The sequence below is a fragment of the Nothobranchius furzeri genome, chromosome 12 (assembly GCF_043380555.1).
Source record: "Nothobranchius furzeri strain GRZ-AD chromosome 12, NfurGRZ-RIMD1, whole genome shotgun sequence".
Taxonomy (NCBI): Eukaryota; Metazoa; Chordata; class Actinopteri; order Cyprinodontiformes; family Nothobranchiidae; genus Nothobranchius; species Nothobranchius furzeri.
This window is the reverse complement of record NC_091752.1, coordinates 1,750,204-1,766,374: the sequence shown is the minus strand read 5'-3', so window position 1 is coordinate 1,766,374 and position 16,171 is coordinate 1,750,204. Positions and strand designations below refer to the sequence as shown.

Below are 16,171 nucleotides of genomic sequence, written 5' to 3'. Positions count from 1 at the left end.
GGTGCAAGTCTATAAAAAAAAAAGATAATCAGCAATAATATAAATTAAAGGTGTGGTTCACTTGTTTAATCAATACATATGCAGTGGTCTCTAGTAGGAAGGAATGCCTTGTAAGTTGTACTCTGGGGGAGAAAAGCTCCGGGGCACCCGTTTCAGAAACTAGCAGTGAGCCAGATTAGAGATGAGCTCAGACGACAGGATTTGGAGTCTTACTTCCTGATTTTTGGACATCTCTTCTCTGATTGGATAACAACGACGCAACTCTACCACTGACTCTGTTTTTCAACACTCGTGTTTTATCTCCACAAATAACACAAGCCTGGAGGAGTTCTGCTGTGTGGTGGAGTTGCTAACGCTAAAGGTTAGCTTCTACCAGTTGAGACGCTTTCTGTTGTTTCCTGAACGCTAAACCAACGACAGCCTTTACCCATCGTGAGTCAAGATGGGTGAGTCCATGAATGTTAAGTGACAGTGTGACGTAGATCTGTCAGGCTTTCAAATTATAGAGTTTCACCGTCTATTTTCTATCAGAAGCTAAAGCAGGAGATAGGTGTAGGAGACTATTTTCACGTTCAGCCTGCATAAAAAACTCAGAGTGACCGATTATAAACATAAATAATAATTAAAAAAAGCTTTTTTCCGTTTTCCACACCTTTAACGTCGTGCACAGCTCTATTGTTATAAAAAAAAAAAAGTCTTACTTTATTTTGGGTTTAGCGCCAGGACTCTGAACCCTCTGAAGAAATGCAGAGAAACATTTGGTAATAAGCAGTCATTCAAATACAAAACAAGATTCAAATCGGAATAGTTTAAGGCAGCAGGCCCAGAAAACAAAATTTAATTTCTAGAAACATAAGAATCATAACGGTGGAGCTACAGGGGTGACTTCACATAAACGTGGTAGAGGCAGAACCGACCTGATTGGGGGTTTTAGGTGAATCCTTGAAAACATCACTGCCTCCTGTAGTTGGTGCCATGCATTTGGACTCTGCATGTCCAGCGTCCCTAAAAGAAGACAAAAGGACGCATTAAGATGAGATTAATTCTCTGTATTAAATTTAATGTCTTGCTACAGGCGGCCACTGACTCACTGTAAACTTGATGGAGGAGATCCTTTCACATGTAAACCTTCATCAGACGCAGCAATCTGAAAACATGAGAAGCAGAGGGAATCAGTCAGTGTGTTTATGACCTAGTCCACACGTAGCCGGGTTTTTTTTACAAACAAATATCCGCCCCTCCAGAAACTTGCATCCACACCACCTCGTTTAAAAATAAACTCTGTCTACACGTACCCGGATAAATACGTTGTTAAGGACATGCCAGACCTGTAGGCGGCAGTACTTCCCCCGTTCTTAACCTCGTCCTTCGTCTGTGGTCTTCCGCAAGCAGCAGTAATTCCTCTTGCAAAAACAAACAAGCAAAAAGCGCTTGGACGATTGATGAAGCGAGCGCAGCTCTGAGGGCATCCATGCTGTCGGCTAGTGTAAACACAGGTCGCACGCGTGATGTCAGCATTTTTTTTGTCGCGGAAAGTGACGTTGCGGACCTTAAAACTCCGGTTTTGTCCGTCCACACGCAGACACCCAAAACGGAGAAAACGCAGATCTTCACTTTGGCCGGAGTTTTTAAAAAGATCCGTTTTCGTGTGAAAAAACTCCGTTTTCGTGTGGATGACAGGCCAAAACGTAGAAAAATATCTACGTTTTGGCAGATCCCCGGCTACGTGTGGACAGGGCCTACCTGTGCATCCAAGTCGATCTAAGGCCATGAACCGGGAGTCTTTATCCTAGTTTACATGTACGTTAGAAAATCTAACTCTTGACTGAACTGTGTTCCACTCCACTATAGAAGGTTCATTCTTCCGCTTAGCTTTTAGCAACACAAGTAGTGAACAAATCCCCGACGGGAGTGAAGCAGACGAACTTAAAACGGGATATGCACAACGGCCAAAAGAATGGACAACAACGCTGCAGCACAGCTGATTTGGTGCGTACTGGACTGCTTGATGGTGTTGCACGTCGTACTTTGTGGGGATGATATCATCAGAAGACCATTTCAGCTGTCTCATCACTTCCGGAAGAAGCCAAATCCCAATACTCGCACCTAAAGTAAATATTTAAATAATGCCAATACTATGAGGCTCAGCTTTTAGGTACCTTGCTGTCCCAGCCCGGTTGCTCTTTAAGAGCAGGCCAGGCCAGCTGAGCAGCGTGTTGTTTGGCCTCCTTGATGCTCTTACCCTCACCAACAGGGTATTCCTTGTTGTCCATCACTAATCTGAAGAAAAATCTGCAACAAACAGGGAACAAATATTTAGATTCATGCTTTCGTTCTTTTTAAACACAGAAACAGTTTTGTTTACCTGTTTTGTAGCTACAGTTTCGCCGACGGCAGCCGTCGGCGAAACTGTAGCTACAAAACAGGTAAACAAAACTGTTTCTGTGTTTAAAAAGAACGAAAGCATGGATTTAGAAAGACACAGCAAGAACACACCTAAGATGTTCAAATATTTAGATTACTGCATTGATGTCATGTCTGCTGTGAGCTCTTAGTGATGGGCGTCATGGTTACTCACATTTGGCAGTGTGAGGGGCCGCATCGCTTCTCTTCTTTAAAAACACAAGAGCGCCTCGTTCTCTGACAGAAACCGTGGATCAGTTCTAAAATGTTTGTGTCTGAAGCGCTGATGTTGTCGTTCTTTATGCTCAAGCGTGTTGTCTGATCACTGAAACAAAATGAGAAGAATAAACCTGACTGTAAACCACATAGAGGTAAAGGAAAATGGAATTTGCACATTTAATACGGAAGAATTAAAGGAAATGTTTGTGCTCGCCTGATATGTGACACAGATTTCTCTGATTCGTGGAGACTCGACATACCGCTGTCTCCACCTCTAGCCTAGAGAAGCAGAATGTTATTTAACTCAGACGTGAGAATTTAAATATAAAATTTGGTCAAATTAGGATAAATGAACGTTGGCAAAAGGAGATCCGAGGCACTCAGGAGATACAAAATAAAAAGCCTTTATTAGTACATGACTCAAATAGTTAAAAACATAGATGCCGACGCGTTTCAGCCCACAGGGCCTTCGCCAGGGCTCAAAATGTTTGTATGTGCTCTCACTGTCGTGTTAAGAAAGCTAATCAGTGACACCTGCCGAAGCTGGGCAGGTAGACAGCATTCTGATTGGATGACCAGTATTACACAAAAAACTTTTTACATCTAAACAATCCTATTGTAAGGATGAATACTTACAAATATTACATTTCACTTATAGAATTTGAGAAAAATGATAAATATGGTACACAAATGATAAGAAAACCTGAGATTATAAATAAGGAGCGAAATCTAATTCTCCATTAAGACCTGGGAAATTAGCAGCTTTTAGTGTGTAAATCCAAAATGATTCTCTTTGCAAGAGTTTTTAAGCCCATCTCCTCATCAGTTACAGGAGGAGATATGTGTACCATATTTATAATTTTTGTACTAATAAAGGCTTTTTATTTTTGTATCCTGAGTGCCTCAGATCTCCTTTTGCCAACATTTATGTGGATCCCTTGGCTGAAGAGCACCGGATAAAATTTCTTACACCCCTGCAGCACTTCCAGCTTTTTTTCTATTTTCATTAGGATAAATCAATGCTTACATCTAAAGTTTTGCTGCCAGTTATCTCCTGATATACTAGCTTAGCGGCTTCCTCTTTAGCTTCCTTCTTCGTTCTCCCGGAAGCAGCTGGGTACTCCTTCCCATCCACCACAAACCTGCACCTACTAATGAACAAAACAAAAGCACTCAATTATTTGCTAAATTCAGACTGAAACTACAGTGGGGCAAAAAAGTATTTAGTCAGCCACCGATTGTGCAAGTTCTCCCACTTAAAATGATGACAGAGGTCAGTGATTTACATCATAGGTACACTTCAACTGTGAGAGACAGAATGTGAAAAAAAATCCATGAATTCACATGGCAGGATTTTTAAAGAACTTACTTGTAAATCAGGGTGGAAAATAAGTATTTGGTCACTTCAAACAAGGAAAATCTCTGGCTCTCACAGACCTGTAACGTCTTCTTTAAGAAGCTTTTCTGTCCTCCACTCGTTACCTGTATTAATGGCACCTGTTTGAACTCATTATCTGTATAAAAGACACCTGTCCAAAGCCTCAAACAGTCAGACTCCAAACTCCACTATGGCCAAGACCAAAGAGCTTTCGAAGGACACCAGGAAAAGAATTGTAGACCTGCACCAGACTGGGAAGAGTGAATCTACAATAGGCAAGCAGCTTGGTGTGGAAAAATCAACTGTGGGAGCAATTATCAGAAAATGGAAGACATACAAGACCACTGATAATCTCCCTCGATCTGGGGCTCCACGCAAGATCTCATCCCGTGGGGTCAAAATGATCATGAGAACGGTGAGCAAGAATCCCAGAACCACACGGGGGGACCTGGTGAATGACCTGCAGAGAGCTGGGACCACGGTAACAAAGGTCACCATCAGTAACACACTACAACGGCAGGGAATCAAATCCTGCAGTACCAGACGTGTTCCGCTGCTGAAGCCAGTGCATGTCCAGGCCCGTTTGAAGTTTGCCAGAGAGCACATGGATGATACAGCAGAGGATTGGGAGAATGTCATGTGGTCAGATGAAACCAAAGTAGAGCTTTTTGGTATAAACTCAACTCGTCGTGTTTGGAGGAATAAGAATACTGAGTTGCATCCCAAGAACACCATACCTACTGTGAAGCATGGGGGTGGGAACATCATGCTTTGGGGCTGTTTTTCTGCTAAGGGGACAGGACGACTGATCCGTGTTAAGGACAGAATGAATGGGGCCATGTATCGTGAGATTCTGAGCCAAAACCTCCTTCCATCAGTGAGAGCTTTGAAGATGAAACGTGGCTGGGTCTTCCAACACAACAAGGATCCCAAACACACCGCCCGGACAACAAAGGAGTGGCTCCGTAAGAAGCATTTGAAAGTCCTGGAGTGGCCTAGCCAGTCTCCAGACCTCAACCCCATAGAAAATCTGTGGAGGGAGTTGAAAGTCCGTGTTGCTCGGCGACAGCCCCAAAACATCACTGCTCTCGAGATTCCTGCATGGAGGAATGGGCCAAAATACCAGCTACTGTGTGTGCAAACCTGGTAAAGACCTATAGTAATCGTTTGACCTCTGTTATTGCCAACAAAGGTTATGTTACAAAGTACTGAGTTGAATTTTTGTTATTGACCAAATACTAATTTTCCACCCTGATTTACAAATAAATTCTTTAAAAATCCTGCCATGTGAATTCATGGATTTTTTTTTTCACATTCTGTCTCTCACAGTTGAAGTGTACCTATGATGTAGATTACTGACCTCTGTCATCATTTTAAGTGGGAGAACTTGCACAATCGGTGGCTGACTAAATACTTTTTTGCCCCACTGTAGGTGCAGGGATGAGACCTACTGAGTTGCCATGTTTGGTCCGAGACTGGTTGTCTCCTCTGGTTTAATTGACAGATGGTTTCTCTGGCCATATTCATTGAGCCAACCTATGCAGTTGAAGGTTTTGAGCTGACTTGCTGCGACTGGAGATGCTTCCACCAAATGTTCTGTCTGTGGAGAAACAAAACGACACACGTCCAGCATAAAAACACAAAAACGTGAGCTTACCGTAGTTTGAATTAAAAAAACTCTCTTACAGACTCAATGGCTTCATCCAATAAGACCATCAGGGCGTTTTTAGCAGCATTTTGTTTGGCTTCTTTCTTGTTCTTCCCATCACCAGCAGCATATGGCTTCCCATCCACGACCGCTCTTAAAGTAAACCTGGAAAATGAAAAAAAAATAAATTGTTGTTTATTACGCCTGAAATATTACTATTACTGGGAGTACACTGTGTATTTTTTTGGCCTATTTTGAGCAGATTTGACTCTTGTGCAAGAATCTTTGAGGTTAGGGCAAGTTTTGCATCATGTAGCCAACTGGGGGTGATGAGAGGCGATTACCAACTCACAACCAGCTCCCAATCAGCAATCGTGCATTTGCACAAATATCGAGCATCTTTGATATTTTGCTCCTCCCTCGTGAGGGTATCACACCTTTAAAGCAGAACTGTGACCCAAATATACCAGAACCACTCACTCGGCATTTGCGTCAACGCGGCTGCACAGCTGTTTCTGTGTCTAAATATTTTATCTCTTTTATTTTGACACTTTTCTCTAGGGCCCGGCCGATAATATCGGCCGATATTGGGGCCATTAATGGTATCGGCTATCGGCCAAAAAGATGGCCGATGTTGCGCTACCTATCCAGCAGATGGCGCCAGCTTTATGAACGCGTGTGGATCCACTCCTTTGAACTTTGAACACAAATTATTGTTTTGGAACTTTTTTATTTATTTATTCTTATTTATGTTTCTTATGTGCAGTTATTTCCTGTCCAGGGTGAATAAGTTCAGCAAGTTAACTTCCACAGAGTGTTACTTTGTTACAAAGCACACGTATTATGTTTTATTTATCGCTGCATTTTTATTATTTTAATATTCTTACAGGGATCTTCTGTCCCTAAACGTGTGTGTGCTGTTAGACTCCCCAGAGTTAGCTAAGACAGGAAAAACATGTTGTAACCGGTTGTTTTAGCATAAAGCAATGGAAGGGAAGGCTTCACAGGTGATTTCACAGATCCTGATTATTATTGACCAACAGTTGTTTTGATTAGCTTTATTACAAATAAAGTTCTTTGATTAACTAATGAAAAGCGTTCTTCGTCCTTCTTCTTGTCTTCTTTGCTGGAATGTAAACATCAGAAGCACACGACCTTGGCAATTTATGCACACTGTCACTGTGTCAAAGGGCAGCTGTTAAGGGCAGAAAGGGCATATTCATAACGCTACACCTACATATAAAACACTACAATCTATGTGAATTCACTTACATTGTTTTATGCTAAACTAAGAAACCCACCTGCTGCCAGGTCATATTGGGCTGGTTATAAAAGGCTTTAACTCTGGGGAATCTTAACCAGACACAGTTTACTGAGTGGTGGAATATTAAGTTAAAATGTACTTGTGGAAACCACTGTTTACAAGGAAAAACTGGAATGTTAGATTTATGCTGTGACTGAGTTTGTGTGTTCTGTTGTTTTTGAGATCTGCTAAATAAATCTTATTTGCATTACTTGGAAACCCGAGTGAGTTATGGAGACAGTTCTTTGGTGTGTAATACAGAAATAAGTTTGCATCAAAAAGGCAGAGAATGAAGGGTTTAAGCTTAAGAAGTTGTATTTATTTTTTTGTGAGGGAGATTTATCGGCCATTATATCGTCCCAAAAAAGCATATCGGTCGGGCCCTACTTTTCTCCACACACAATGACGAGGATTAAGAAAGTGTGTTTTGCCGTTTATGTCAAATAAAAATAGATGCCAAAACATAGGCCGTGTTCGAGTTGAGCAGCGCCTCGCCTGGAAACAGACGAGAGCAGACGGAAGCAGCAGGGGGAGTGGATGAAAGCCGGCGTTTAAGTCGGACACAATTTCCTTCATGTGTAGCTCGCGGGTGACGATGGATGAAGATATCGTGTTAGTGTTCACACTTGTTTATTTATTTATTTTAATTCTGGTGCCTGTTAGCAGCTGAAACACATCCTCACGTGCTTGTGGATATCATATATTGTATATGAAGACATGACTGTAATAATAAGTAAAGGTTATCAGCTGTAGCTTCAGTGTGCTCATAGGAAACGTGACAAAAGAACACAAAACACATTTCTCTTTATGGCCTATATTGTTGTTATCATCAACATAACATGATTTACAGAATACATGTGACCAACTAACATTTCATGTTCTACCACCGGATGTTTGGATCAAAATATGAACCAATCAGATCTTAGATCAGGTGAGAGCCAAGCGTTTCCCATCATCCTCTAGGTTTTGCAGCCGAGGGAGAGCAACTGCAGCGCCTTGCTCCAAAATCTGCGGCCGCCTTGATCTCACAAGGTTATCGTTGCCTACGTAGGCATGACGTCAGAGTAGGGCTGCACGATATTAGGAAAACCTGCGATATTCCATAACAGAGCTTAATATTGCGATATCGATATTACTCACGATAAATGAACAAATACTAAAGTATGCAGTGTTGATGTCGTCTGGCGTGTGACGTCTGCTCTGGGTTCAAAGCAAACAAAAACAAATACATGAATTCCATTACAACATAACATTTTTATTGCAAAAATATGCAGCTGCACCTGCTACTGTATTAGCAGCTGCACCCGCTACTGTATTAGCAGCTGCACCTGCTGCCGTATTAGCAGCTGCACCCTCTACTGTATTAACAGCTGCACCCGCTACTGCATTAGCAGCTGCACCCGCTACTGCATTAGCAGCTGCACCCGCTACTGTATTAGCAGCTGCACCCGCTACTGTATTAGCAGCTGCACCTGCTACCGTATTAGCAGCTGCACCTGCTGCCGTATTAGCAGCTGCACCCGCTACCGTATTAGCAGCTACATCTGCTACCGTATTAGCAGCTGCACCTGCTGCCGTATTAGCAGCTGCACCCGCTGCCGTATTAGCAGCTACACCTGCTACTGTATTAGCAGCTGCACCTGCTGCCGTATTAGCAGCTGCACCCGCTACTGTATTAGCAGCTGCACCCGCTACCGTATTAGCAGCTGCACCTGCTGCCGTATTAGCAGCTGCACCTGCTGCCGTATTAGCAGCTACACCCGCTACTGTGTTAGCAGCTACACCTGCTACTGTATTAGCAGCTGCACCCGCTACTATATTAGCAGCTACACCTGCTACTGTATTAGCAGCTGCACCCGCTACTATATTAGCAGCTACACCTGCTACTGTATTAGCAGCTGCACCTGCTACTGTATTAGCACCCGCTACTGTATTAGCAGCTGCACCTGCTACTGTATTAGCAGCTGCACCTGTTACTGTATTAGCAGCTGCACCCGCTACTGTATTAGCAGCTGCACCCGCTACTGTATTAGCACCCGCTACTGTATTAGCAGCTGCACCTGCTACTGTATTAGCAGCTGCACCCGCTACTGTATTAGCAGCTGCACCTGCTACCGTATTAGCAGCTGCACCCGCTACTGTATTAGCAGCTGCACCTGCTGCCGTATTAGCAGCTGCACCCGCTACCGTATTAGCAGCTGCACCTGCTGCCGTATTAGCAGCTGCACCCGCTACCGTATTAGCAGCTGCACCCGCTACCGTATTAGCAGCTGCACCTGCTGCCGTATTAGCAGCTGCACCCGCTACCGTATTAGAAGCTGCACCCGCTACCGTATTAGCAGCTGCACCTGCTGCCGTATTAGCAGCTGCACCCACTACTGCATTAGCAGCTGCACCCGCTACTGTATTAGCAGCTGCACCTGCTACCGTATTAGCAGCTGCATCTGCTGCCGTATTAGCAGCTGCACCCGCTACCGTATTAGCAGCTACATCTGCTACCGTATTAGCAGCTACACCTGCTACTGTATTAGCAGCTGCACCCGCTACTATATTAGCAGCTGCACCCGCTACTGTATTAGCAGCTGCACCTGCTACTGTATTAGCACCCGCTACTGTATTAGCAGCTGCACCTGCTACTGTATTAGCACCCGCTACTGTATTAGCAGCTGCACCTGCTACTGTATTAGCAGCAAAACAACAAACTGCATGCATGCAGTTTCTCAGTGACTTTAAAACATCACCTCCACCATAAAACTTTTTCTGATGCTCCAAATACAGAAAAACATCCCTTACCAGGGTTTTAGAATAAATAAATAAATCTGAAAATAAGTTTAAATGATAATAATAGTTAACATCACTTAAATGCGACAGCTAATTATCTCATTGCTACTGAGCATTTTCTCCACTTATGTGGTTATGATATAAGGCTGTTGCTGTAACTGGGAAGTGAACTGTGCTGGGCCAAACTAGGAGAATATTAAGATTTTCTGAGGGAAAGAGAAAAACAATTGTCTACCTTTCAGAAGAGGAACTGGCAAAAAACTACATGGAAAATATGTGAAAACGTTTGTTTTTAACCCCAAATTGAACAAGTTTACCTAGATCTTAAAAAGCAGCTCAGATGATGAAACTGCAACTATGATTCTGATAACAAGCTAACTAATTGAACTAGCTCCTCTAAGTTAACCGGCTAGCAGAGCTTCTGACTGACAGTTTATGTGCAGCAGCAAATCAACTATCCTGATTAACAAGGTTATAAAAGCTCATAAATGAAAAATCACTTTGATGTGTGGGGGAACTTTTCCAGGCCCTCTGTAGCAGCTCAGGGGGGGACTGGGAGGAGAGTGCTGTAGCCTTTTAGCTGGAAGCTAACCGGAGCCTGGGGCTAACATCACCACCCGGTGGAACACTAGCAACATGAAGGTGGGTTGGTTCACCGGCACGTGTCGGAGTCAGCCCGGTAAAAATGGTTAACGACACCGAGCGGACTCACGTTCACGTTTGAAAGCAGCGCTGATTCCAGAAACCTCAGCACAAAGTGCGTTCGTTAATCTGAGCCAGCATGACGAACAAGGGAACGGCGCCCCTAACTCAGTTCGGGTGTTGCTTTCCATCCTAAGGGTCTACGTAGGGGGCGGGTGTATTACATGAACGGACCCATCTGATTGGCCGCATATCAGAAGGGCTACATTTGATTGGTCAAATAATACTTCCACGTAAAAAACAGAGCTGGTTTACAAAAAGTTGATGTATGACATGGATGGAAATGTTGAACCAAACATTTATCGCCGTTTTTGACGTGCTTTGCGATGGGCCTATCCCGATGACGATAATTTTTCGATATATTGTGCAGCCAGGGTCCGAAATTAAATTTTTTACTCACCGGCCAAGTTGGCTGGTAGATGATGAAAATCTACCGGCCAAGCATATTTTTTACCGGCCAAAATTCTAAATGATTTAGATCTACCTAAAGCATGTTATTCTATATTATGTTGATTCCAAACAGAGTGACAAAATAATTAAAACATCAATTAATAAGGAAAACAACTCTTTTGTCATTTTTACTATTTATTTATTTATTTTTAGAGATGTTTTTATGAACTCTTTCATTGAAATCTAGTCAGACTCCTTGTTTTCTCTGTCCATGAAGTCTGGCCTCCTGCTTCTGACACCGTCTTTGTGCCAAAGCCTTACAGCCTCATTTGGGTCCTAGTCCTTGGGCTCTGGAGAACACAGCTGCACCATGAGAATATCTGAAAGTGTGTCAGGGCTAGGGTTGTCACGGTAACCGGTGTAGCGGTAAACCCCAGTAAAATAGTTGACAATAATAATAACGGTCTTGTTTAAAAAAAATTATCTCGGTGGATTACCGTGGCTGCGGTGTAGGCGCTGTGACCCTTACCAGCCACCGTATCATCTGCTGAAGTTGCCGGCGGCACATGCGCACTTTGTTGTTTACGACCAAAACTTTCTTTAAGCTAAAGCTGAAATAATGGCCAGAGGAGGAGACAGCACTCGGGACATTTGTTATCCCTAAGACAAAGTCTGAAGTATGGGCATTTATTGGATATTTGAAGAATGCCGAGGGACAGTTGTCTGTGAAAGGCAGCAACGCTACGTGGCCATCATAATGTAGCCATTGTCTCACGACTCCGCCGTCTCCATTTCGCCACTTTTCACAAACTCTTCTGGTTGCCACTGGTCCTGGTGGTTTTTCTTCCAGTTCGACGAGTTTTCTTTTGGAAGGCTGGCTGACTCCAGTTAAAAACCGCCACATTTCACCGCTAGTTTTAACACGAAGCTAACTGCTAACTTGATAAACTGATTGAATGGGATAGGTGGAAATGACGTTGGATGCGGCGTTCACGTTTCGCGTACGTTTGTGTACGTTGCATGCAGGTGGGAGGAGTATCAGAAATCCGTGGAAGATGACTGATAAACATAACTAATTTGGTGCAAACATTTACTCGCCAGGTGGCAGGTAGAGCTCAAACATTTACTCGCCAAATGGAGCAATTTACAAGCATTTGGCGAGTGGCGAGTGTTAATTTCGGACCCTGTAGTGCAGCCCAACGTCAGAGCAAGTCGGCGTCAAGTCAGACACAAATCTAACTGGCATGCACTGCTCGCCGATCACCGCTGATCTAATCTGCGCAGAACTGGCTCATCTCGAACATGGCCAATATTTTACTTCCTTTAATTCCTTTAATTCGACTTCCTCCTCCAACTCCCATAAACCCCTACAACTACGGCAAGCCTGAAGGACAACAAACATCAATAACAACACAACAGTTTCAGAGTGTTCTGGGTTTTTAGACTCGAAGATCCAACATGTAAAAACTATTTTTAGGTCTGACCACGCGTCCAGTGTGAGCAGTCAGTCGCCGAGCATTGGGTCGTACATTCTGAGAACATGACTCGTGACCTTTGCTCTGCGAGGAAGTCGTTCATGTTGAGATGGAGCTGAAGCTACAAGTGAAAAGGTAGCACAGTGTGCAATCAGCTTAAGTAAATATGTCATGTGTAGGTATAATCATAAGAATATACTTCAGATATTAGAATCTGAGCTGTTCAACAATGCAGAAATGCATTTTGATACTTTGCTGCTGTTACTATCAGGCTCATAGGACATAAACACTATTTCTCCAAACTGAGGTTGTTCTGAAAGAAATTTAATAGTCGGTTTTACACTGGAACACAGCAAAACGGACAAATTCTCTTAAATGTCTATGCAAATTGTGTATGTGTCGAAATTTTCAGCCTAATGACTATTCAAATATTTTATCCACTAATTAATAAAAATACGATCAACTAAATAGCTAAAAATACTAGCTAAACAGGTGAAGATGGTTTGGGATAATGACCTTTAAATTTCTAAAGTTACACAAAAACAAATAAATGCATTTTAAAGTATTCTGTCTCTTATTTTCTCCTGAGATTTCCCCAAATGATGTTCCAAACTGAAATATAACTTTTGCAGTTTACCTGGGCAACATCCCCACCTGTTCCCCATTTTCTTTTATAATTTTTTTGTACATTTTATTACTTTATTCCAAACTTTTTTTCTTCATGGAAGTCAAGCCATGAATTATTGGTGTCTAGCTCTGATCTTTTTGACCCCCTGTCCAGTACCAGTACCTGATGCGGTGGCTGCATGACCTGTTCAGCAGGTCATCAAGCTGCGGGGGCCTGCTAATTACCTCCTAATTAAAACCAGATGTGTTCAAGCAGAAAAAAACATCTAAAATGTGCAGGATGGTGGCCCTCGAGGTCCATGACTCGACACCAAACCGTAGCCGTTCATGATGTCGTTAGGACCACTGTCCCACCCAAAGATCGTCTAACAGCCATGTAGCTTTTACGTCATTACCTAAAACAGAGAAAAACATTCAAACTGTTTATTCAACTCACGTTTTTATGTGGTCGGGACCAATAGAGCCAACTTCATCATAATTCACCGTTACGCGCACTTTGTGTGCGTACTCGTTCAGTTTGGCTACGTAGTTTACCGATTCCATCGTGAATAAGCAGGAATTCCCTCTCAGGTTAATGTAAAACAAGCTAAAAACGTGACGACTACACACGAAAGCCGCGCTTCCGTTTTCATCGCGCCACTTCCCACGTCGTCCCCTCCGTTAGTTTCGGTTTCTACGGATGCGTTAAAATAAACTCGGAAATGTCAGCCATCGAGGAAATGTACTGAATTATAAAGTGTTGTGACTAGACTGTAAAACAAAGCAAGTTGCCCGAGAGTTTGACTTGGTTACAACTGAAACAAGGAACAAACTTAAGAATTACTTGAGATAATAATCAAATTTTAGAAACGTCACGTTTCGCCAAGGCTCATAATAGCAGTCTTTTTAGCGGTAAATTGTTGTAACAGTTTGTTTTCTCATACTGAACATGTTCTACAGATTTATGAACAAAAAGATCAGAGTGATAGGCGTCCATGGAAGTGTTTTATGCATTAAGTTAATTTAATTAGAAAAAAGAAATGTAGAAGACGACGATCTTTTACATAGCACCTCTCAAGATAAAAATCTTTTTTTTCACTCATCTTTATTGATAAAATAGTAACATCAACAAAATTGTATAAAACAGTGAGTGACATGTAAAGCATAGTTCAAAATAAAATGGTCATTGAAACACATCGAGTGAACAATAAGCAAACAAAAATAAAAAAGAACAGGAAGAATAACATGAACACACACAGTAGGGGGAAAGTTAACAGTTCAATAGACCAAATAGTTTAAACAGAAAACCCATACCTCTACATTGCTTTAGATAATATTTTACCACGAATGATTCATAAATTAAATATAGACCACTCAGCTAAGGTTTTTAAGGCTTTTTTATTAGAAGAATCTCGGATGGAGGAAAGATATTGGCCTTGTTCGAGTTGAGCAGCGCCTCTATGGCGTCAGATGGGTGGCCATCGACATATAAATATTGGACAATGGGTTTCCACAGGCTCCAATAACACATTTTTGAAGAAAAATGGGAGGTGGCCACCACCGCCATTTTGACCGTGTTACAGGTTCCGTAACCCTAACCCTAACCCTAACCCTCCATAAAAGGGAAGAGAGGTGGAGCTGAGGGTGGGGCTGTAAGGCTGGGATCGACTGACGACACCCGGTCGAACTAGCTACAAGCTAACCTGAAGCTAAACCAAAGATAACGTGGAGGTGAGAGCTAAGCTAATGGAGGTAGCAACCTAGCTACAACCGGATTTAACTGTGCACAACACCAGAGCTTCTGAGTCAGAGATACGCCGGGCTGACCGCTGGGTAAAACCGGGTGGAACACAGAGGTCTCAGAGAGCTCCACAAGCCGGCAGCCCGCCGCAGCAGACAAGTGCCGCTGCGATCTGAGATGCACCGAGCTGCCGCTGGGGAGAACCGGGTGGAAAGGTTTCCATCCCAGAGCTCCACAAGCTGTCAGCCCGCGCAGCAGTCAGGAGCCGCGATCAGACAGAGATGCGTCGAGCTGCGGGGAGGGGAGAACGAGTGGAAAACATCGGTCTCCCGAGAGCTCCACAAGCCGATAGTGGGAACCCAGCTCCACCAACATGTTATATTTCAACCCATTTTCTAAAGTGCAGCATTATGTTAAATGCACTGGGTTTTACCCTATTACATTTAAATTTCATGGTTAAACAGTACATGTTAAAATCTAAGCTCAGCTCGGCAGTGACCTAAAATACATAAATATAATTTTTCTTACCGAAAACAATGAAGTGGAGACTCCTTGGACGCTCTATTAGTGCAATTAATGCCACAGCAAGTCATTTTGTCCAACAATTGCACAAATAATATCCAAACAAGAATACACAAACACAGAGACTCAAAATCCCGGAACAGTTTCCAGGCCAGACCGAGGCTCTACTGAGGCCTTTCCCCGGAGCTAGCTCTGTGGTCACGTGGGTCTGATGCTCATTAATTATACAGAATTTTAGGCTTTTAATACACTTAAACAGAAGAGTGAGAAAAAAATTCACCCCCCTCAGAGTTGTCATGAGTGTAAACTAGATCATTTAAACCTAAAACATGTTCTGGTACCAGGCTGTAAACATGTTTATTTCTGCTGTGAAATTGGTATTTTTAACATGGGAGTCAATGAGGATTTGCTCACTTCTGACACCAGCCCCTAGTGGATGAGGGTGGAACTGCAATTTATTTCACTTCCGGGATTTCTTAAAATTTTCACCCGCATTGTGGGGGCTTGGTTTTGGCACCCATCTGGCGCCATACACGTCGCCTGGAAAACAAAACTCGGTCCAAAACACCAAACCTGTTCATAGACTGATGGGGAGCTTAACTAGCCTGGCAACGCTCCATTGACGGCTCTCGGTTGTGGGGCGGGTTCTACCGTTGTCTTTCAAATGATCTCCGCATTCCACTGGACAATGAATGTGACATGCTCTTGTTTCACTCTGTTGCATCATCCCACCCACCAGGCATACAGAGCACCCTGATTGGCCCACAAAGCGGATAAAGCTCTGTGATTTGTTCACTAAGCAGATAGAGCACTATGATTGGCCCACCATTATGGACCAATCACAGCTCTTTATGTGTTTGAAACCCCTCTAGAGAGCTGTGATTGGCCAGCCAGAATCTTGGTAGGAGCTGCGGAGGTTCCAATGGAGCATGCCTAGTTCACTAGGCTAGAGCTTAACTGCTTTATAGTATAAAAAGATGTTTAAAAAGATTACAAATATGTT

The 16,171-nt window shown here is 43.0% G+C and overlaps 1 protein-coding gene across 3 annotated transcripts in view; it reads right to left on the bottom strand.

Annotated features, from left to right (window-relative positions):
• LOC107375366 (interferon-induced, double-stranded RNA-activated protein kinase) overlaps nt 1-13,588 on the bottom strand; it is a 23,412-nt gene extending 9,824 nt beyond the window's left edge. Inside the window, exons 1-11 of one of the 3 annotated variants that reach the window (XM_070542132.1) lie at nt 13,363-13,588; nt 5,687-5,813; nt 5,452-5,600; nt 3,650-3,773; nt 2,837-2,901; nt 2,579-2,728; nt 2,160-2,292; nt 1,092-1,147; nt 918-1,005; nt 702-736; nt 1-9 (exon numbers count right to left, since the gene is read on the bottom strand). The exon at nt 1-9 is cut by the window's left edge and continues 34 nt beyond it. In XM_070542132.1, coding sequence (XP_070398233.1) covers nt 1-9; nt 702-736; nt 918-1,005; nt 1,092-1,147; nt 2,160-2,292; nt 2,579-2,728; nt 2,837-2,901; nt 3,650-3,773; nt 5,452-5,600; nt 5,687-5,813; nt 13,363-13,469 — 1,043 coding nt within the window. In that variant the 5' untranslated portion in view covers nt 13,470-13,588. Of the gene's footprint in view, nt 10-701; nt 737-917; nt 1,006-1,091; nt 1,148-2,159; nt 2,293-2,578; nt 2,729-2,836; nt 2,902-3,649; nt 3,774-5,451; nt 5,601-5,686; nt 5,814-13,089; nt 13,242-13,362 lie in introns of those variants that run through there. The other 2 variants (XM_070542134.1, XM_070542133.1) reach the window with 2 other exon arrangements.
• Between the last annotated feature and the right edge of the window lie 2,583 nt (nt 13,589-16,171).